Source organism: Cornus florida, unplaced genomic scaffold, assembly GCF_030987335.1.
Source record: "Cornus florida cultivar Cherokee Brave unplaced genomic scaffold, ASM3098733v1 CherokeeBrave_3.0.0_Hap2_Chr01, whole genome shotgun sequence".
In the NCBI taxonomy this organism is placed as follows: Eukaryota; Viridiplantae; Streptophyta; class Magnoliopsida; order Cornales; family Cornaceae; genus Cornus; species Cornus florida.
Window position 1 is genome coordinate 14,446,060 of NW_026775571.1, and position 22,237 is coordinate 14,468,296.

Genomic DNA, 22,237 nt, shown 5'->3' on the forward strand with positions numbered 1-22,237 from the left:
AAAACAAATCAAATACTTCTAAACATCAATTAGAAAGAGAAAAATTAAAATAAAACAGAAGAAAAAAATAATAATAATGCTTCTAAAAAGAAAAAGTGAAAGAAAAAAAATTAACAATCCAACCTTCCCAATACAACAAATTAAGAATAACAAATTTTGAACCATCCAAAGTATAATTACAAAGAGTAAAATAAAAATAAAAACTAAAGAAAAAAAGAAGAATGATAGTTCTGAAAATATATATATATATATATATATATATAATGACTCAAAATAATAATAAATTAAGAATGAACCAAAAATAATAAAATAAAAAAATGAAGAAAAAAAATCAACCACTTCTAAACATTAATTAGAAAGAGAAAATAAAAATAAAACAAATCAATTACTTTTAACATAAACATCAATTAGAAAGTAAAAAAATAATAATAACATAATCATAATGCTTATAAAATGAAAAAGTAAAGAAAAACTTACGAGACCAATTGTAAAGAGAAAAGAAAAAATATGCACACCACAAGCCGGACTTACTATATATATATATATATATATATATATATATATATATATAAAGACGTTATATGTGATAGAGTTTTATCGAAAATAAAATAGGTAATTGAAACTTTATTAGGTAATTTGTGTTAGAGTTTTAGGAAATCTGAAAGTGGACATTAAGAAAAGGTAAAGAATCTACCAACTTATTTGATTTGAAAATTTGAATTCTCAAATTTAGTTTTTGTTAGTAAAAGAAATAAAAATAAAAAAATTGAAAAAAATAACATATAAAATTTTTTTAACAACAAATTCATTTAATAATCAAGTCCAACAGAAAACCCAAAAACATTGAAACTTGTATTAAGAATGAACCAAAAATAAAAAATAAAAATTGAGAAAAAAATTACAATCCAAAGTAAACTTATAAAGAGTAAAATAAAAATAAAAGCTAAAGAAAAAAGAATAGTGATAATTCTTAAAAATAAAAAGTAAAGAAAAAAAAATAACAATAATGACTCAAAATAATTATAAATTATGAATGAACCAAAAGTAAAAAATAAAAGAAAAAAAGAAAAAAAATCACAATTTAAGGTAAACTTACCAAATCAATCACTTCTAAACATCAATTAGAAAGAGAAAAATAAAATAAAACAAATCAACTACTTCTAAACATCAATTAGAAAGAGAAAAATTAAAATAAAACAAAAGAAAAAAAAAATAGAAATAAGATAAAAAAAATATTGAAACCTGTATTAAGAATGAACCAAAAATAAAAAATAAAAACGGAGAAAAAAATTACAATCCAAAGTAAAATTATAAAGAATAAAATAAAAATTAAAATTAAAAAAAAAAAAAAGAATAATGATACTTCTAAAAAAATAAAAAGTAAATAAAAAAAATAACAATAATGATTCAAAATAATAATAATAAATTATGAATGAATCAAAAAAAAAATCACAATTCAAAATAAATTTACCAAATCAACCATTTCTAGATATCAATTAGAAGGAAGAAAATATAATAAAACAAACCAACTGCTAAATAAAAATAAAACAAAAAACAAAAATGGCACCACTGCCAAGACAAACAAACTTGGACCAAGACAGAGCAATTCCTCAATTTCCTCCAAATCTACTGCAGCAAAAGAGAGAGAGAACATAAGCATTCTGACAAGGCAAACGCGTACGAACTAATCTGAACCATCCACCACCCAACACTGATCCTACTATATATACTTCAAGGCTTTCCTTTGGTACCACGAAGATTTTGCTGGAATCCAACTTAAAAAAAGGAACAGTCAAAATGTCAAATTATACCCAGAACCACCAGTTATCAGACAGACTCACACAACTGCTGCTACAAAGACTGGCTATTGCATCTCCTCTGCCTTTGATTGCTTTGCACCTCTATTTTGTATCTCATCACATTGCCCTTTGGGTCCTATCTTCCTTCAGTTTCTGGTTGACCCTGTCTCTCTCCAACTCTTCTTCCCCTCCTTTCCCTCTCTAGATCCAACTTCCTCGTTTTAGGAGTCCTTATCTCACCCTATTACTGTTTACTTATAGAATCTAGATTTGATTTATTTATTTATTTCATTGCAACATTATTTAAATGCAAAGAAATTAAGAAAAAGCAACCCCCACTTCGACGTGGAATTTTAGGCATTTAGCTGTTTCTGAGGTAATTTCTAGTACTTTTCGTCGTACTTGTCATTCAAGGTTTTTTTTTCTGTTCATCATCATTAACATTCACCTATCACTTTCTTTTTTCATTTATGTATTTACTTGGTCAATTTTACCTTTTTCTTGAATTTGACATTACCGGTTATTTTCTTGATAAAGACATTCATATGTGAATGAGGAACGTGTGCATGATAAAAAGGGTTTGGATTGATTCATGCAATTGAGTTTTCATTTGTTTTTTCTTGGTGGGATTTTTAATATTTTGTGGGTTAAATTTGTTTTTGTGAGTTTTAAAATGAAAAAGGTTGAATCTTTTTGGGAGAGTTTGGGTTTGTTGTGAGACCAGATTAGGTCTAATCTTGCAGCTACAATTTTGTTTGTTTAAATTTTGAGTCTGGTGAATTTGGTTCCGTATTGAATTGGGTAGGTTAGGTTTCATATATTTTTTTCAGACAATAAAACAAATCCCAATTGGCAACAGTTTCTCCAAATCAAAGAGGTTAGATTTCTTATATTTGCTTCTGTTTGCATATAAATATATTTGTTTTGTTGATCCTACCATTTTTAGGAACTTTAATTGATGCATAATAATTAACTAATTTCTCCTTTTGGAATGATTGAATGTGATCTTCATATCTGATCATTGTTTTGTCTAACTGTGATGATTTGGGCTGTAATGCAATTTATAGTTCCTAATAGATCAGCTTTTTTGTGGTGATAAGATTGTAAATCATTTATGTTCAGTGTCAAAGCAATATTTATATTTAGTCATCCATTGCTTTGTGAAAATTTCATAAATTATATGGTCGCAATCGCCCGGCATTTGATGTCATGGGGTCACTACCCAGGCTGATGTCCTTTGTTGCTCGTATGTAGACACTTAGATTTTTGGATGTTAATTGAGGAAAGCAGATGACATATAAGTTGCAGCTTTTCATTAATCTTACATTCTCTATGGTGAGATAGGCCATGCTAGTGAATCATTCTTGAGCTCTTAAATTGTATTGTATACCTCTATGTTACATGAACTTGGAAACGCATGTTAGGTGCAGGTATATATTCAAGCGTAGGACCGTGTCAAATCCCGAAGAAGAAGGGAACTGGGACATTGCTAAAGGATCATAATATTTAATATTTTGATTTTGTAAAATAATGTCTTTATGTGACACAGTGTTGAATACAAGCATTTCATTTATTTTGAAGCAATAATATGATAAACTTGAATAGTTAAATAATTAGATATTTTTTTTAGGTGCATGTCAAACCAAAAGTGTCGGACACATATCCTATATTATGTCCTAGTATTGTGAGTCTGACACGGGTACTTCACCTACTTTTGAAGAGTCTGTAAAATAGGTGTACCTAACCTAAGATCAGAACTTGTAACATGTAAAGCAAGCATAGTTTTGTCAAGTATACTACGGTAGCATATAATCATAACATTAAATAATACAATTTCAAGGATAATTGGGAATTGAACTGCCTTTTCCAGTATATTTATTTCTCAAACTACATGAATGGTAATGAAATCAGGAATAGGAAGGAGGTGGGGTGAATGTCTATTACTCTTGTCTCCGGCTCTTTGGATACTAGTCATGAGATGCTTTCATGCTGTTAGAGATCATGAGAATACCTCAACCTTCTTCTTTGATACTTGATAGGGAACCATTAGTATTGAAGAGTTATTTTCTGATTAAAGAGTGATAATGGACTTACCAAAGAAGGCTATGTCGCGATATATTGCACATATGACTACTGTTTATTTTCTTTCTAGTCTTGGTCATTTAGCTGGAATAATACCTGTAATGACAACTTCTAGAAGGACACGCGAACTATGTAAATTTGTGGCCTTGTGTTCTGTCCAAATATTGCTGCAGTGGGAAGGACCACTTTGACGTTGTATGCAATTTCGTTTCCTTTGAAATTGTTAAAATCCTTTAATAGGTCATCCTTCAGTCTCTTTGTGGATGTTGGTTCTTGTTATCGTCTTTAACAATTTCCACAGGTAATTCTCTGTTATAAGATTATTGGTTTAGTCTATAAATGTTTCACTTCTAGAATGTTCACAACTTTCTGTCTATGTCATTTCATAGTTTATCTTGCTTCATTTATCTCATTTCTGTGTGCTTGCAGTTGAATAATTTGGTGGTAGAAGACACTCCGAATTGCTTAACTGAAGGGTATCTAGTAATCTCAAATTTTGGAGATTCTCTACTTGATAAGCATGTTGAATTTAGGAGGGATGAAATGCCGATTCAGTAGTTTCAAGCAGTTATGTCATGGAAACAACTGCAAACAGATGCTGTATTTGACAATTACAAGGAAGTGAAGGTTAAACGATCCCTCAGGCGTGGAAATCGTATTGATTATCACTTACTTGATAAAAGCTCCAAAGCAGAATCTTATTGTGAAAAAATCATGAAGGTTTACCTCCTTCTTGCATGATTTTCAAATTGGTTACATTCTGCCTTCATTTGTCCACTGTGGATTCACCACTACCATTTCCCAAACATTTTCTTGTATCTTCATAACTATCTTGTTTTGAAGAGATTACCTTGTCATTGGCTCCATCTGCTTCAATCCAAAATGTTTCCAAGGAAATTTTTTCTCTGCAAAGTTTGAAGCACTATTATTTGTTCCCCGTGCTAACCCAAGAAACACGATAATTTTACTGAAGTCTTGGCCTGCTTCTAACTAATAGGGTTCTGAAATGTTTGTTTTCTATAGTTCCATTAGTTGTGTGAATCTTGTTTGGGAAATTTATCATCTTCCTGAATCCGATCTACAGAAAATTCTCTTTGTGCTAGTTATTAATTTTCTCTCCGAGAAACTTCCTTAAAATATATTCCATGAAACAGTGGAAAGTAAGCTTCATGAAGCTATATAGATACAGAAGCAAAGGCTTAGTTCCATCGAAATAATGGAGCCTTAACCAATGTTTTATGTACAAAATTTCTATTTCAAATTGCCGATCTCTCACACCCAAGTCTTCTCAGTTATCTTATATCATTTGCTACTCACTTTGATGCCCTAGAGATAAAGAAAGTATGTAGTACAAAAATTGTCATTATTTCATGCATATAGCAGACTTTTATGCTAGTAGGTATTGGTGCTCTCATATAATCATTTCAAACTCTATTATCCGTGAAAATAAGATAGTCATGTTTATATCACACGTGAAGTGACTATAACTCTCTCGTCTCTCGCTCTAACTAATTTTACTCCAAAACAACTAATTCTTATTAGGTAAAGAATTTAATTACCATTAGTGGTTAGACTGAGCAGCATCCCTTGTCACCTGCGAAGGGGGAATACACAATTCAAGTATCCCTTGGGACATGAGCATGTGTCTTACTTACCAAAATCAATAAATAAACACACAAATAATTTACCATTTGTATAACTTAAGTTTATTTTAATATTAGTACTTTGCAATTGATTATTGAAACTTGAGAATGTAATTTTTTTTTTTTTTTTTTAATGGTATAATCTATTTGTTATAAATAGATTGGTAGTTCTAAACGATTAGAACAAATAATTAACTATACTATTATTTGAGGGTTTTCCCTTTGTAAAAGATAAACTATGCTTACATATTTCTAATAAATTTTATTTGTCAAAGTCTGTATTTATGGAAGCATATGTGCTAATATAAGACATTGGATATGTATCTATCTACTCTTAACATCAGAAAGATAAAAATATAATTTTCATTATAAGTTTTTACCTTATTACAAAATGTTAAAATATTTTTTATACGTTTAAAAAGCATTATTAGTGCTCCTCACAACTCAATACATTTATGAATCAGTAAATTTAGCTGTAATTAAACATTCTGTTTAGTCAAAGGAAATATGCAAAATGCGTACCAGTGATTTTCTATAATATATTACTATTTATCAATTTGCCTTGCTTTACCTGTCATTATCCGGATCGTGTGATTCTATAAATTTTCTATCCAAAAGTACTGAATCGATCTTGATCCCGTAAAAATCCCTGGAAGGTAGAATCTTTGTGGAATCCCTATAAGATCATAGGAATTGGGGGATCCCGATTGTATAGTAATAGAATGTTTTTTTTTTTTTTTTTTAGTTAAAGGTAAGCTTGTATTGAAGATAAAGTAGATACATGAAGCCCTCAAAGAAGAGGGGAAAACAAAATCACATGAAGGCCAAGGCCAATAACAGAGACAAAAAGACAACAAAAGGTTAAAGGACCTATACAATACACAGCAACCATTGAAACATGGCAAAAACCAAGTCTTGTTTCTTGTGAACAAAGAAGGGAGACACTGCTATCTTCCAATCACAGCTTCTTGTACCTTTCAGAACCTCAAAAACCAGTGATTCAGCTTTAAGTAATCAACCAAGAGTGCCCATAAGCTGCTCCACAAGCCTGTGCAAACAAATTGTGAAGATCACCCTCAGCTGAAATCCCCCTTAGCTCAGCACAGTTTTTTAACTTAATTGCTACTAGTTTAGCTCGAACACAAGATTTGACTTGTGAGAAGATGTGATTAGGGCTGGAGTATGCATTTCTGAATGCTCTTCTATTTCTCTCCAACCAGAGATAGTAGATTGCTGCAGACAACAAGAGTTTATGAACTAAAAATTTTCCAGAGGACCAATGAGTTGAGCACCAGTTAATCAGCTCATTCCAGCAGTTGGGTAGAATATAGAATCTGGCAAACTCTTGTATAGCCATCCAAACATGTGAACTGAAACAACATTTGAAAAACAAATGATCCATTGATTCATTCTCAGCCATACATAGATAACACCTGTTAATATAATGCTTGTGAAGCATAGGCTTTGAATCCAATGTATACAGTCTACCTCTAACAGCAAGCCAGACAATGCAACTATGTTTAGGGATGTGATGTTTGAACCAAATTAATTTGTGCCAAATAAAGGATGGAGAAGGAGGGGCAAAGTAAGCAATAGTTTGGTAGAATGAGTAAGCTCCAGAAGAATTAGGCAACCAATGAATACTATCCATTTGCTCTGAAGGAGATTGTAAAGAGTACAGCTGAGAAAGAAAATTAACAGACTGAAAAAATTGAGGGTAAGCTAGAGATATAGGGATCATCCAATGTCCATTAGAAATTAGGCTATCAACTGTGGCTGAGGAGTCCAGTTGAAGAATTTCCAAGTCATTTAATCCCAACTGATTTACAATTGGGCCCTTTGGAAGCCAAAAGTCCAGCCAAAGCTTTGTGTCCTTTCCGTCGCCAACCTTAAAATAAATGATACTTCTAGCCATTTCTCTGAGCTTCAACAGGTTCCTCCAAAAACCAGAGCTGAGTGAGGTTGCCCTTAGGTACCAGAAACTCTTCTCCTTAATAAGATAGTCATATGACCAAGCAACCCAAAGACTTTCCTTCCTTAGACATAATTTCCACATATGCTTAAGGCATGCAATTCTGTTAGAGAGCTCGAGGTCAGGAAATCCCAATCCCCCATAAATTTTGGGTCTACATACTGCATTCCAGGCAACCTTAGCTCCACTTTTCTTCATCTCAACCCCAGACCAATAGAAGCTCCTAAGAATCCTGTTAATTTCATCAAAGACCTTCCTAGGTAACACAAAAGCTTGAGACCAGTAAGCTTGGATAGAACACAGCACTGATTTAATGAGGACTGCCCTTCCAGCATAAGAGAGAAACTTAGATGTCCAAGAGCCAATTCTTTTAGTGATTCTTCCCACAAGTGTTTGACAATCCCTTACCTTAATTGCTGTAGCAGAAAGGGGCATTCCCAAGTATGTTACTGGTAAAGTACCAGCATCAAATTGCAAGAGTGATAAAATAGAGAATTTTGTGTGAGAATCCACCCTTGAAAAGAAAATTTTGCTTTTGGCAGGGTTAAGTTGTAGCCCAGAAAAAGAACAAAACAGGTTAAGAGCATTCACCAAACTTTGTACTGAATCAGAATTTGCATGAGAAAACATCAACAAGTCATCTGCAAATGAGAGATGAGTGATACCCAATTTTCTGCACCTCTAATGATACTTGAAGCTAGGATTTTGCCTGACTTGGTGGTTAATTGTGAGAGTGAGAACCTCCATTGCAAGGACAAAAAGCAATGGAGAGATGGGATCTCCTTGTCTAATGCCCCTCCTTCCCTTAAAAAATCCAAACAGTTCACCATTGAGGGAGATGGAATAGGCTGGGGTGGTGATGCACTGAGATATCTAATGAATAAATGTTGATGGAAAACCAAAGAGATGTAAGAAGTCAAGAATAAACTGCCAATGAATTGAATCGAAGGCTTTCATGAGGTCAATTTTTAGAGCACAATTAGGGGGATGGTTAACCTTATTGTAACCATTCAATAATTCATGGGCTAGAATAATATTTTCAGTGATATGTCTCCCTTTAATAAAAGCATTCTGGTTTGGGCTGATTAGGTATGGAAGTAAAGGTGCAAGCTTGTTAGCCAACAGCTTTGAGATGGTTTTGTAAATAAGGTTGCAGCATGAGATTGGTCTAAAATCATTAACTGTTGAGGGATTAGGGATCTTTGGTACTAGGGCAATGTAAGAACAATTGATCTCAGTGAGCATTTTGCCAGTGATGAAAAAGTCTTTAACAGCTGAAATGACATCCTGACCAATGATATGCCATGTGTGTCTGAAGAAGGCTGAATTATATCCATCAGGACCTGGGCTTTTGAATGGGTGAAATGAAAGTATGCAATTTTGAATCTCAAGGCCAGTAGGTATAGAGGTGAGGGTAGGAATGACATGACTAGGAATAGTTTTAGTAATGAGATGGGAAAAAGATGCCATACCTTAATAATGTGTATAATCCTGCCCAAGAATAGTGGTGAAATGGGTGAGAAATTCATTCTTCATATCCTCCCCAAACAGTTGAGAGCCATACGAGTTAAAAATTGATTGGACTTTCCTTCTGTTAGCCTTTGATCCAAAACTCCTCATGAAGAAAGCAGTGTTCTGGTCCCCCTCCTTGAGCCAGTGCACTTGGGCTTTCTGTTTGTAGAATAATTCTTCTGCAAGTGAGAGCTCAGTGAACTTGGAAGACAGCTCATTTTCATTCAATCTAAGTGAGTCATCATTAGGGTTGAGGTCCAAGCTTCTTTGACAGAGTGAAAGCTCCTCTCTGCAGGCTGCAATTCTAGCTGAGATATCACTAAAGGATGCTTTATTTAGCAGCTTAAGAGGTTGCTTCAGTGATCTCAATTTCTGTACAAGTATGAACATTCTAGAACCATGGATCACTCTCTGCCATTCCTGAGAAACAATGATAAAAAAGGAGGGATCTAGAGTCCAAAAGTTAAAGAACCTAAATGGGATGTTTCTTTTAGGAGTAAGTTCTCCAAACCTTACCACCATTGGAGAGTGGTCAGAGATACCCTGTGGGAGGAACTCACATTCAGCTTGTGGGAAAAGGGAAATAAAATTGAAATTAACCAGGACTCTGTCCAGCTTTCTTGTGATATTGGCACCTCCATAACTTCTATTTGACCAAGTGTGAAAAACCCCAGTGAACCTCATGTCTTCCAGCCCATTTCTATCTAAGCACTCCTTAAAATCTTGCATTCCTGTTGTCCATCTAAGAGCTCCTCCAAAAGAGTCATTCACATGAAGCAAGACATTAAAGTCACCCATCAAAATCCATGGCTCACATGAAAGGCTAAAAGAATTTAGTGATCTCCATAGGGATTTCCTATCCACTGCGGTATTAGCAGCATAAATAAAAGAAGCCAGTACCTTCTTTTTGAGGTTAATAAGCTCAATTTCACAGTTAATCACCTGACCATGCTCCACTGCTCTGAGCATTGAAACTTTCTGAGGATCCCATAGAACCCAAACCCTTCCTAAAATTGAGGATAGGTAATTGCATTTGATTTGCCACTGTGGGGCAATGAAGTGATGAATAGACTGCATATTGTCACTACAAACTTTGGTTTCCAAGATTGCTATAAGACTTAGCTTTGATTCTCTAATAAGACACCTGATCTCTATTTGCTTGAGGGTAGAGTTAAGCCCTCTAATGTTCCATGCAGCCCAATTCATTTGGAGGAGGATGAGAGGTTACAAAGACCCCTAAACCCTTTCAAGGAAACACTGCTAACAACTGGTTTGATGACTTTAGGCCTTTTTGCAAGTTTTGAATGCTTTGCATTAGTTGGTTTTCTAGGCTTCAACAATTTATCCATAATAGGGATATCCTCAGTGTCTTGATGATTCTGTGAAGAGATTTCATCAGATGAGGAAGCTGGGTTTTCTGAGTAATCTTGGACCCCATTGTTATCATCATGAGAAAGAGCAGCAAATGAATTAGTGATCTTGACCTCTGAAGAATGAGCAGTAACAGGACTGTGAGATTTTGGATTATGAGGTGAGAGGTCAATGACTAAATTGATAGCTTTTGCCATTCCTTTCTGAGGTGAAGGTGGGTGATTTATATTCTCCTCAGAAGAGCTCTGATGACCATTAGTAAAATGAAACTTGGGATTTGCTTCAACTGACAATGGTGGGTTGAGGGTTGGTTCTAAAACCAATTGAGGCATGGTAGTTGTGCTCATTGATCTCTGGGGGTTGGGGTTGTGAAGAACAGCTTGTGAAGGTAATGCTTTAGAGACACCCACCTTGATAGGGACTGTACTTTCAATATGTGGATCAAGAACATGTTGAGTAGAGTATGAAGGCGATACTACAGATTGGGGGTTGGAAGTTGATACATCCAGCTGTGCATTGCAGTCAGAGTTGGGGAAGGGGTTAGGGATTGGCTGACAGTAGCTTTTACCTCTCCTCTTGGTGACAATTTGCCATTCTTGTGAGATGGGGGGAACAGGGTTATTCTGAACATTAATGTGCTGAGAGACAACAATTCCACTACATTGATCATTGGAATGTCCAAAGGAGGAACACATAGAACAAATTGGAGGAATCCATGGATATTGGACCTTCACAGTGGCAGTATCACCGCATTTTAGGGTTACAGGAAAGGATTTAGGAAGTGTAGAGTGTGGATATATTTCAACACATACTCTAGCATAGTCGATTCTACTCTTTTCTTGAGTGGTAGAGTCAGCTAGAATAGGTTTCCCTACTGCACTGGCTATATAACTAAGTCCCTTAGAGGACCAAAGCTCAAAGGGAACATTAAAAAGTTTAATCCAGAGTGTAAAAGATTTCACAGCATCAGAGTGAGGTTGTGCAGAGGGATCATGATTCCAAAGTCTGAGAAATACAGCTTTACCAGCAAGAAACCACTGCTCTCCACGTATTGAAATGCAACTATCAATGGAGTCAAACTTGAAGTAGAAAATACCTTCAGAGTTGGCAACTACATTCCTTAGGCCTCTTGAGTCCCAAAGCTTGTGTGCTTGTTTTGAGATAATTTTGTACGGCATTCTTCTCTTGAATGTTCCCACCAAGCAAGATTCCCAATACTTCATGCCACTGCTTCTAATCTCCTCTGGTGGATCCACAAGAATCGAGTCATTTCTGGTTGAAGGTTTGAAATAATGAAGCTCCCAATTAGAGGGTTGAGATTTTGCCACTGATGACCAGCTTTTTGAGGTCTGTTCATTTCTCTGTTCTGATGTAGCCTCGGGACGAAGTGGCTCAACAATGGGATAATTAGATTGTAACTGGTTTGGTAAAGAGGTTGGTGAAGCAGTTGGTTGACAGGTCAGTTGGTTCTCTTGAGAACTGTGAACATGTTCTGAAAAGTGGAGAGTGGGTTGAGCCGAAAAACCTGGAAAAGGCATTGTCACATCACAATTCAAATTCAAATTTGGATCAGCATTGTTGAATCCGACTGCCGGTGGCGCGTCAGTGATACTTGTCGGAACCGCTTGTATTCTGCTAACAAGATCTCCATTGGCAGGAGCAGTCTCTTTGATTCTCTGAAGTGCATCTTGTAACTCTTCATCCTTAGCCTTGAGGAGCCTTTTGAGTCGATCAATCTCTTTCAGTAGCTCGAGTTTAGACGCATCCATAATGGTTGCATCTGCTGATTGCTGCGATGGGGGTATGATATCTTCTGGTTGCTGCAGTGGAGAGATGGGTTTAGAAGGAGCCTTTTTGCACTGAGCAAGTTCCTCACTAAGCTGTAAGATTGTTTTATTCCTCTCCTTTATCATCTCTAGAGCCTTCCCCAAGTTTTCATCTTTCCATTCCAGCTGCTCAGTTAGTCTTTCAATTTGATGCTCTGGGGAATCATACAGTCTTGGGTTGAAGTTTTTTGGTAGCTGCTTAGGTGTGGCCTGGCTTGTAGAGGCGGGTTTGTTGATAGTGTGAGAAGGAGAACTTGCAGTGGTAAATGTGTGTTTTCCATTGAGTGAGGACTTATGGGGATTAATGGTGATCTGGTCTGATGGGTTACAGAGGATTTTACTTCTGTTTGGTTTACGGTTGATGTGGTTAGATGGGATGAATGGTGGTTTTAAATGGTTGGGAATGAGATTACTCCGAGAGGGCTTCAGGGATGGAATGAGAGAAGGTTTCAGAGGAGGTCTCATGGGCTTCACCTTACATTCGATGTTGTTCAACTTGATTATCATGTGATTGTCATCTGGGTCATTGAATTTTGGGTTCCGGCTAGTGTATAATTCAACGGCGAGGAGTGGGGTGACGCTAGTTCAAAGGAACTGTTGGTAATAGAATGTTACTCCTTTGTTCCTCTTTGATAAGTTAGGACCCAAGATCCTAATAATATCATAAAGGAAGATCAAGACCAACTTCAATGTCCTAAATAAGATAATTTTGTTAAGATTTTCTTCTCATTTTTCCGTCAAAACGATTCTCTTTCTAGGCTTTAAATTAATTATCTATTTAAACAATTGATTTAGGCAAACCGATTCCCCATATTTCTGAATAGTATGAATTTGACGTTGTTTCCTTTCCTTTTTTGGTTTTTCATCATTTTTTTCTTTTGGTCTGTTATTTTTCTATGCATTCCAAATTCTTGTCCTAAATCTTCTGTATTTTTTCATAAGTTATAGGTTTTTTCTCGTGTATACTCTAAGATATATTTAATGCACAAGTATTATAAGGTATTATCTTTGTCATTCAGTAGAATCTTACGATTCTCAATTCAATTGGACCCTAAACTGACCCAACACTGAATCCCCTATTCTAATAACCTTGCCACCTATAGTTATGATGTGTCATTGTTATGTACGTAGGTAAGATGAAGACTTTGTACTTGATACACATAAGATTCTTACGAAAGAATTCTTTTGCAGGATGATTCTTCCAGGGTGCTCAGGCAGCCCTCAAAGTCGAAAGGTACTAAATTAAATTGTTTTAGTTTAGTTGTTAAATCAATTCAGTCTACAACAGCTGCAGACGGGTCAGGAAGCAGACCCCAGGCCTCACGAGCCTCATGGCCTACATTTCAACTGTGGCTAACTGTTGGATTTTTTTGTCGTGTATAACTTTTATATGTATATCTATATATATATATATATTGTATTTTCTCAGAATCTTTCAACAAATATTTGATAATTGTTTTGGATGAAAACAGACTTAGTTCAGTTTTTCCTCTAAGTTCCTCTGAAGAGTGCATTGGATTTATTTTGTTGCTTCTTGGGATATTTATCATTTTATTTCTGCAAGGGCCATACCTGAGTTAACTTTCATATTTTCTGGGTCAAAAGCATACTTAACAAATTTTCTCCATTCTTGTGATGTTTATCAAAATAAAAATCGTTGTTTGTTTGATAAAGCAGATATTAGCTAGATGGAATTCTGATGAAGCATGCAGGCCAATCATTGATGAAGCTCCTGTATTTTATCCAACCGATGAGGTACTTTTGTATAAAGATGGAGATTAGATATTGTCCGGTCAATCGGTCATTTGATGCTACAACTCTAGTTAGTTATCTATTAACTAATAAACTAATAACTAATTCAACTCTAGTTAGTTATCTATTAACTAATAAACTAATAACTAATTTGTTGTTTGTTTTTTATGATTGCTTGCTTCATCAGGAATTCCAAGATACACTCAGTTACATAGCAAAGATACGCCCAAAAGCAGAACCATATGGAATATGCAGGATAGTTCCCCCTCCTACCTGGACTCCGCCCTGCCCACTTAAAGATGAAAGCATTTGGGAACATGCTAAATTTTCGACGAGAGTTCAGCAGGTTGACTTGCTTCAAAATAGGGAACCTATGAGAAAGAAAAACAGAGGGCGGAAGCGAAAACGAAGGAGTCATTCAAGGATGGGAAGTAGCAGGAGACGTTCAAGTCCTGAAGGTTCCAAAGGAATCAATATTTCTGACACTGATGAGAAGTTTGGATTCCAGTCGGGGTCAGACTTTACACTACAGAATTTCAAGAATTTGCCAATTATTTCAAGGAGTGTTATTTTGGGACAAAGGACATGGAGGATGACTCAAACACTAATGGTGTTGAACACAAGAAATGGGAACCCAAAGTTGAAGATATTGAAGGCGAGTACTGGTGGATCATTGAGCAGCCAAACATGAGGTTGAGGTATGTAAAATTTAAATATGGTATTCTGATAGCATATTCCATCTTATGTATCCTTCTATGTTTGTTTATTTATGAATGGTAGATGACCTTTATTCTGTAATATTGCAGGTATACTATGGAGCTGATTTGGAAACTGGAGTATTTGGTAGTGGTTTTCCGAAAGCGTCATCTTTGCTGACTGAAAAAAGTAATTCAGGTCAATGCGTGATTTCTGGTTGGGATTTAAATAACTTTCCATGCCTGCCTAGTTCTGTACTATGTTTTGAAGGATGCGATATCTCAGGAGTTCTAGTACCATGGCTCTAAGTTGGGATGTGCTTCTCATCGTTTTGTTGGGTAAGTCGTAGTAATTGCTATGATCCTATTTGTTTTTTTTTTTTTTTTTTTTAAATGCAAAGCATCATGTAGCCATTTGACAATTAAGGCTCATGGGTCAAAGCATACCTTTGATTTCACTCCATTGCTGACCTTAAGTTTTTCTTAAGGTCTGCTTTTCACTGTCCTATACCACTTCAAGCATCAAGCACGCAAGAAGACATGTGAGTAAATATATACGGGGCTGAGCATATGTAATAAAATTCAATCACTATTATTGTATTCTCACTGGTATTTCTTTCTTTTCCGTGATTTTATTTATTTATTTTTATTTTTTATAAATTTATTTGCTTAGTAAATATAGAAAAGAACCTCGTAACAACAGAAATTGAAAAGAAACTAGCAACTTTCCGCAATAACTGATCATTTGAATGAGAAGAATTATATGTTGAGTTTCCTAGAATCTGAGTGCTGCTTCAATAGGTCATTTTATGGTTTTTTATGAAAGACCACTTAAATTATCACGAAGAGGTAATTTTAAAATCCTTGTGACAGTAAATGTTTTTTTATTCATTGTGATAATAAAGTTCATAATTTATTGTAATTAATTGTTTAAAATTTAATTGGTCAAATTTCTAGTGATTTCCTCCCTCCATCCCAAAATTGGTGTCCACCTTTCCATATTTAACTGTCCCAAAATAATTTTTCCAATTCAAATTAAAAGTCAATGTATTATATTTTATAACATTCCCAATTTACCCTTCTTGCATTGAACTTATAAAAACAATTAAATGTAAAACATTTTCACATCACTGTGGACCCACAATGGGTAGATTTGATAATTCATTCATTACATACAATAAAAAATATTAAAAACCCCATCTTAAAAGTTAGGTTCCCAAAAAGGACACTTAAAATGGGACGGGACTGTGGGAGTAGTTTGCTAAAAATTTGCAAGTTGCACAAGTATATTTTCTCACTAACCATGTGCCAATTATGCATGTCCCAATGACTCATTCAGAACGGACTTGGAAAGTAAAGGCCTTTTATTATTATTTTATTCAAAACCAAAAAGAATTGACTAATACTTTTTTTTTCCTTTTCTTCCCTTTGAAGCTGAAAAACTATTCAGTTTTGTGTTTTGAGCTTGTGTCTGACTGATTTTTTGCTTGTTTTGTGTAAAGCATGTTGAGGACCACCATCTTTATTCGCTGAACTATCTACACTGGGGTGATTCAAAAATATGGTATGGAGTTCCTGGATGCAATGCTTCTACTTTGGAGAATGCAATGAGAAAGCATTTGCCAGATTTGTTTGCAGAACAACCAGATTTACTACATCAATTGGTAAGAAAATTATGTTTCTCTACTTTGATTAGGCCTGGATAGGTTTCATATACTACACTTGGTTATGCCTATGAAGTCTTGCATCTGTAATTGTGAACTGAAGTCCACTCAGTGAGTTGCGGTATTCTGTGTGTGTGTGTGTGTGTGTGTAAATTTGACAGATTTAGGAAGCTAAACACGGTTTAAAGTGTCCAAATTGTTGTCTGACACATTTTGAGATATATCATTTTAAAAATTGTCTTATCAGTCATTTTATAGGCTCGTTCTTTCGCACTTTATCCATTTAAGTTCACTTAACTAGCATTAGATGTCACCTCATTCAAATTTCACTCATCTTCATCGCATTTATGTCCAAACTGTGCTTCTGCTTTTTTATTCTTATATCATTCATCACTATGTTAAATGAGTATTTCATGCTTTAAGTTATGATTTTTGTGTTGTGGCAGGTCACTCAGCTATCTCCTTCAGTTCTAAAATCTGAGGGTGTACCAGTGTATCGAGCTGTCCAGCACTCTGGGGAATTTGTCCTTACCTTCCCAAGGGCGTACCATTCTGGCTTCAATTGTGGCTTCAATTGTGCTGAGGCTGTGAATGTGGCTCCAGTTGATTGGTTAAAGCATGGGCAAAGTGCAGTAGAGCTCTATAGTGAGCAACGTCGCAAGATGTCATTGTCCCATGATAAATTGCTTCTAGGATCAGCTAGAGAAGCCATTCGTGCCCTTTGGGAGCTGTCGATTCTCAAGAGGGAAAAAATGGGAAATTTGAGTTGGGAAAGTTTCTGTGGGAAGGATGGGATACTTACTAAGGCAATTAAGGTAAATTCATGCGTATATACACACAATACTCATATCTATCCTTGTATCTATATGTTCATGTATTTAATTATATTGCTATATACACTCATAATTACGTTCATATACCTTATGCACCTGCGGAATATGCGTGCTTTTGTGGTCGAAAGTTGCTTATTCACTCATCTGATTTTCATGGTAAGGTAATTTCTCATATGAAATTCGCTTTTTTTCAGACAATTGGGTTCAGATAGAACAGCAAAGGATGGGGAATCTTCCAACTCTTTTGCAGTTTCAGAAGATGGAGAAGGACTTCGATGTGCAAACTGAGAGAGAATGTTTTTTATGCTTTTATGACTTGCACCTTTCTGCTGCCTGTTGTAAGTGCTCCTTGAACCGATTTGCATATCTTAAACATGCACATCTTATTTGTTTGTGTGCACCAGACAATAGGTTTGTGCTTGTCTGCTACACCATGGATGAACTAAACACATTGATTGAAGCATTGGAAAGGAATTTGAATGCGGTAAAAGCATGGGTGTCAGAAGACCTGGGATTGGCTTCTATAAATAGCAAAGATACTGATTTTGTTGAGCTGGGTCAGGAGAGAGAGACAACCGGAACTGACTGTCCCAAGGAAAAGAAAAGCCCATCATGTCCTCCAATAACAGAGAGACGTTTTAACATTAACGAGTCTTGCAGTTCTTTGCATGATTGTGGTTCTTCAGAAGTAGTCCAGTTGGATGTGCAGTGAGAAACTTTTAATTTACGTGCATCACCCAGCGTGATAGCTGAGCATAAAGAAGAAGCTCTGGTCATAACTGATGAAGGTAAGGTAGGGCTGGAATGCTGTATTGATTTAAATCTTGAGAGCATATCTGATGAACATGGAAGTGGGTTGCAACAAATATCTGATAGTTGTGATAACAAGGTCATTTTGAACATGTATGAAACCGGTATGCCTATGTGCAAGCAAGAAAAAAATATAGTCCAGATGCACGAAGAGAACAAGATATCATACGACCTAGTAGTGATTGTGATTCCTCAGTTTCACATGGTCTTTCAAACATAGACCACCCTTCGTGTTCTAGGGATGTTCTAGTAGTGATAATAAGTTGTTTGGGGTTGATCTTAGTGTTCCATTGAGCAACTTGTCTAAAACTGAAAACACGGACCATTCAGATGTAAAGGCTTCTCTAACTGGCCAAATTAGTCATATACAAAAGTCGAGCTTCTGCATTGATCCTATTAATTATGGATCTGTAGTTTGTGGAAAGCTGTGGTGCAATCAATTGGCAATATTCACAAAAGGTACGCATGTTGGACATTTACATGGTTCTGAGAAGAAAAAAAAAAAGTCCAGTTTAGATTCAGTTATATGTATAAATTGACTCATTAATACGTTTTGAAATTTTGGCTCATGTGACAGGATTCAAAAGCCGTGTTAAGTTCTATAGCGTGCTCAATCCAAGGAAAATGAGTAGCTATATATCAGAAAGTTTGTTTTAACCGTTAGAAATAATGAGAAACATGAACTCCTTTACTTTCCAAGCTCGGTGCTGTCAACAAATCAGAAACATGGTTGTTACAATTAACACCATTCTCATTTTCAGTGAAACTACCCAGTAATAATATACGTGGGAAATATTTCACTGCAAACATTTTTTTTTTTTAAAGCATTTGGGGACCCAAAAAAAGTGTGAGCATTTATTGTCAGCTTTTTTCCTTCCATCCTCAATGCCTCATCTTTTCCCTCAACTTTTTATGTTAATTTCAGGTTACTTTGGAAGAATGTCCAAGTGAGAACTTTGCAAATGTCTCGGGGGAGAAGCGTTGGGAAATGGTGCTGCAAAGACTAAGTCAACAAATCAGAAGGCAGACCAGCTTAGGGATACAAGGACTGCCCCCTTTGCAACCTTTATGGAGCATTAATGGGCCTGAAATGTTTGGATTTCTATCACCACCACCTATTGTTCAGGTGAATTGCCTTCATTCGTTTTAATTAAATTCACCAATGGCTTAATCAGTGAAATCTATTCCTTAGACTATAAGAATGTTCCTTCAAATTTACTAAAAAATTATGCACTTTATAATTGGGGGGAAGGGGGTTTAGTGACGGTGGCTAATGGAACTTCTTTTGGAGTTTCAAAGCAGATGTCAACAGGACAAATTAACCTAACCATCTTACCTTAGGAAGCAAACACATGAAACTAATATTAAGTTGTAAATTATTCCCAACTTTTGCATAGGTTATGCAACTTTTTGAAATAATGGTTCAACATCAATACTTTACAAACCTTTCTGTTTAATATTTTCACCTTCTACTTCTCAATTCTAATAATTGTCAAATACCAACTGTCCTCGTGGCTTCCCATTATTCAAACATTTAATATGATCAATCACCCATTTTGCACCTGATAAAACCATTGAATTCTTAACAACATAGATCTAGAAAGTCTTGTTGATTTCTTTAGTAGGGTTTCAAGCAAGGTTATGTGTGTTGATTCAAATAATACCGTCTCCTATCAACGTGAATGTGCTGTACACATGCTTGTGTTTGAACGTAGTTTCTACCCAGAAGAATACTTCACAGCATGACAAGAGGAGCCCTTTTGAAAAAAAATTACATTGACATTCTTTATGTTTCTAAAATTATCATCTGTTAGGATTGAGAGTCAACCTTAAAAGTTCTAATTATGGAGAACCTTTGATTCTGAAACAACTTAACTAATGGATGTAACTTCTCTCTTCATCTCTCTTTCCTTGAGGGATGGAAAGAGAATGGGGTAGGCAATCCAATATGCGTCACACTTTTGTGGGCTGGCAAATGCCACTGTCCACATACAAACCACAAATGCACGAATATGTCGATCCTGACACCAGTTATGATATTTGAACTTCATATCCTGATTCTAACAAGAGTATTTATCAGGTTATTGAGGCTCTTGATCCAAATCATCAGTGCTCTGAGTACTGGAATCACAAGCTTATATTTAAGGCAGAGAAGGTGGAAATTTTGAATGAATTTCTGGAAGTTTCTATGACTTCTGCCAATGCTTGCAATGAAGAGAGGTGCCCTTTGGTAACAAGTTGCTCTAGAGGTGAAACAGAGGCAACAATATTTGGTTATAATATAATTAAGCGCGAGGAAGATAATTCAGTTATAGGTAGCTGCGATAATTCTGTTGATAAAAAGTTACAATCTGTACTTCAAGGATTGTTGAAGAAGGCAAATCCTGAAGAACTGAAAATAATGCATAGAATTCTGTGCAGTGAGTCAAGAAGCCCCGAATGGAGAGTGGCACTCACAACATTGACTGAAGAGATCCAGAAAACATGTAGATAAGGAACACAATAAGGTCTCGTCATCCTTTCTTGTTCGAGGTAGCATCTGACTTCATTCCCTTATTTATTAGGCCAATTCTTTCAAACACGAGTTGTGTACCCATATTTGCATGTGCAGACTCGCGAAATAGGTTTTGGTCTTCCATTTTGTGAAACATATCACAGTGAGGGCTTCTTGTAAATTAGAATACCTGGTGGCTCTTTTTGTTTCAAAATACATGTCAATTTAGTTTTGAAGTCTCATCAATTGATGCTAGTGCAAAACACTATATCTATCTATCTATCTATCTATCTATCTATATATATATATATATATATATATATATATATATGCATATGCACTGCAAATTCAAGTGTTGAGTTGCTTAATGGACAGACGCAGAAACGCTAAAACAAGGTGGCTGTAGGTTTCGAACCAACCTCGATGGTGAATGTTCCCACAGCTACCAATAATGGGTAAAACATTTCCCTGAAATGAAACTGAAAAACTCTCTAATGGTTCGAGTGTTCCTTTGACGAGTTTTGCTGCTGTTGCTTATGATGGCGCATCTGACAATTAAGACATATTAGTCAGTGAATTAATTCATAATGGTTCCTGAGGATTATAAAAAGAAAGAACCATTTTAATTTTCTTTAGTGGCCACCATTTTCAGCCGAGAAGTTCTAGGATTTAATTTCCTTGTATTAAGAAATATTTGGAAGAGTAATTAGTGATGTGTACACACAAATTTTGTAAGTCTGCAATAGAAACAAAATATGGAGCAAATAGAATTTTATTAATTTATGAATGTGGAGTAGAGTCCTTTGTAATATCTTTTACAAAAAAAGAATGGTCCTCTGATTCGATCTCCTTGTTTTTGGTTGGTTGGATCCAAGGGCTGCACGAGCTTGTTCTTGAATCAATGTGGAATTTGATGAAGGACGGCACGTTGTTGGATGTGCTTGATGTTCTTCGCTTTTGGGTTTCGATTCTGAATTTGTGTCTGAATTCTGACTCTTTGGATTTCTGAGTCTCTGAACTTCTGAATTCTGAATTTGTGTCTGAATTTGTAGACTTCTGAATTCTGAATTCTCCCCCTTTTTCTTCCTCCAAGCCTCTATTTATAGGCTTCTTGGATTAATAGGATGATGACACGTGTCATCTCCTGATAAGGAAAAAAACTATAATTGGGCCAGGCCGGATATATTACGATAATTATCCTTAAAAATAATTATTCCAAATATATTTTATTAGGAATAATTATTCTTTTTATTTGACCATCTAGACTCTAGACTGGGCTTAATTAAATAATTTAAGTGGACCATACTTGGGCCAATTAAATAATTTAATTAAACATTGAGCCCGTATTTAATGGGTCCATTTGTCCAAATTAAATTTCACTAAAATTTTAGTGTCTACAAATTGCCCCCACTTCAAGTTCTACGCTTAACAGGACTTGTCTCCTTTTTCAAGTGGGACTTGAAGTATCCAACTTTTTTTTTTTTTTTTTTTAGATTTTTACTTTCCAATTTATACAAATCCCTTGCCTATATATACCACCCAAGTCATAGGGTTTGACATCAATTTCAATCAGTTCTGAAGAACTTGTAAGATTGCGGCCTCTGAAGATTGTGTTGGATTGCGGCATCTGCTTGAACACATAGGTATGAATGCTTTTTTTTTTTTTTTTTTTTTCATACCTGTTGTTGTTGGAGGAATCAATGTTTTTTTTTTTTTTTCCTCCTCCTCCTCCACGTTGCCTGTTGTTGTTGGAGAAATCAATTTTTTTTTTTTTTTTTTTTTTT

At 35.4% G+C, this 22,237-nt stretch overlaps 1 protein-coding gene and 1 pseudogene across 1 annotated transcript; one reads left to right on the forward strand and one right to left on the reverse strand.

Moving 5' to 3' along the window:
• Positions 1-1,597: 1,597 nt before the first annotated feature.
• LOC132269450 (lysine-specific demethylase JMJ18-like) lies at positions 1,598-20,711 on the forward strand (annotated as a pseudogene).
• Positions 8,970-10,214, reverse strand: LOC132269441 (uncharacterized). The gene has a single exon (XM_059770629.1). The coding sequence runs from the start codon at positions 10,212-10,214 to the stop codon at positions 8,970-8,972; it is 1,245 nt and encodes a 414-aa protein (XP_059626612.1).
• Positions 20,712-22,237: the final 1,526 nt, after the last annotated feature.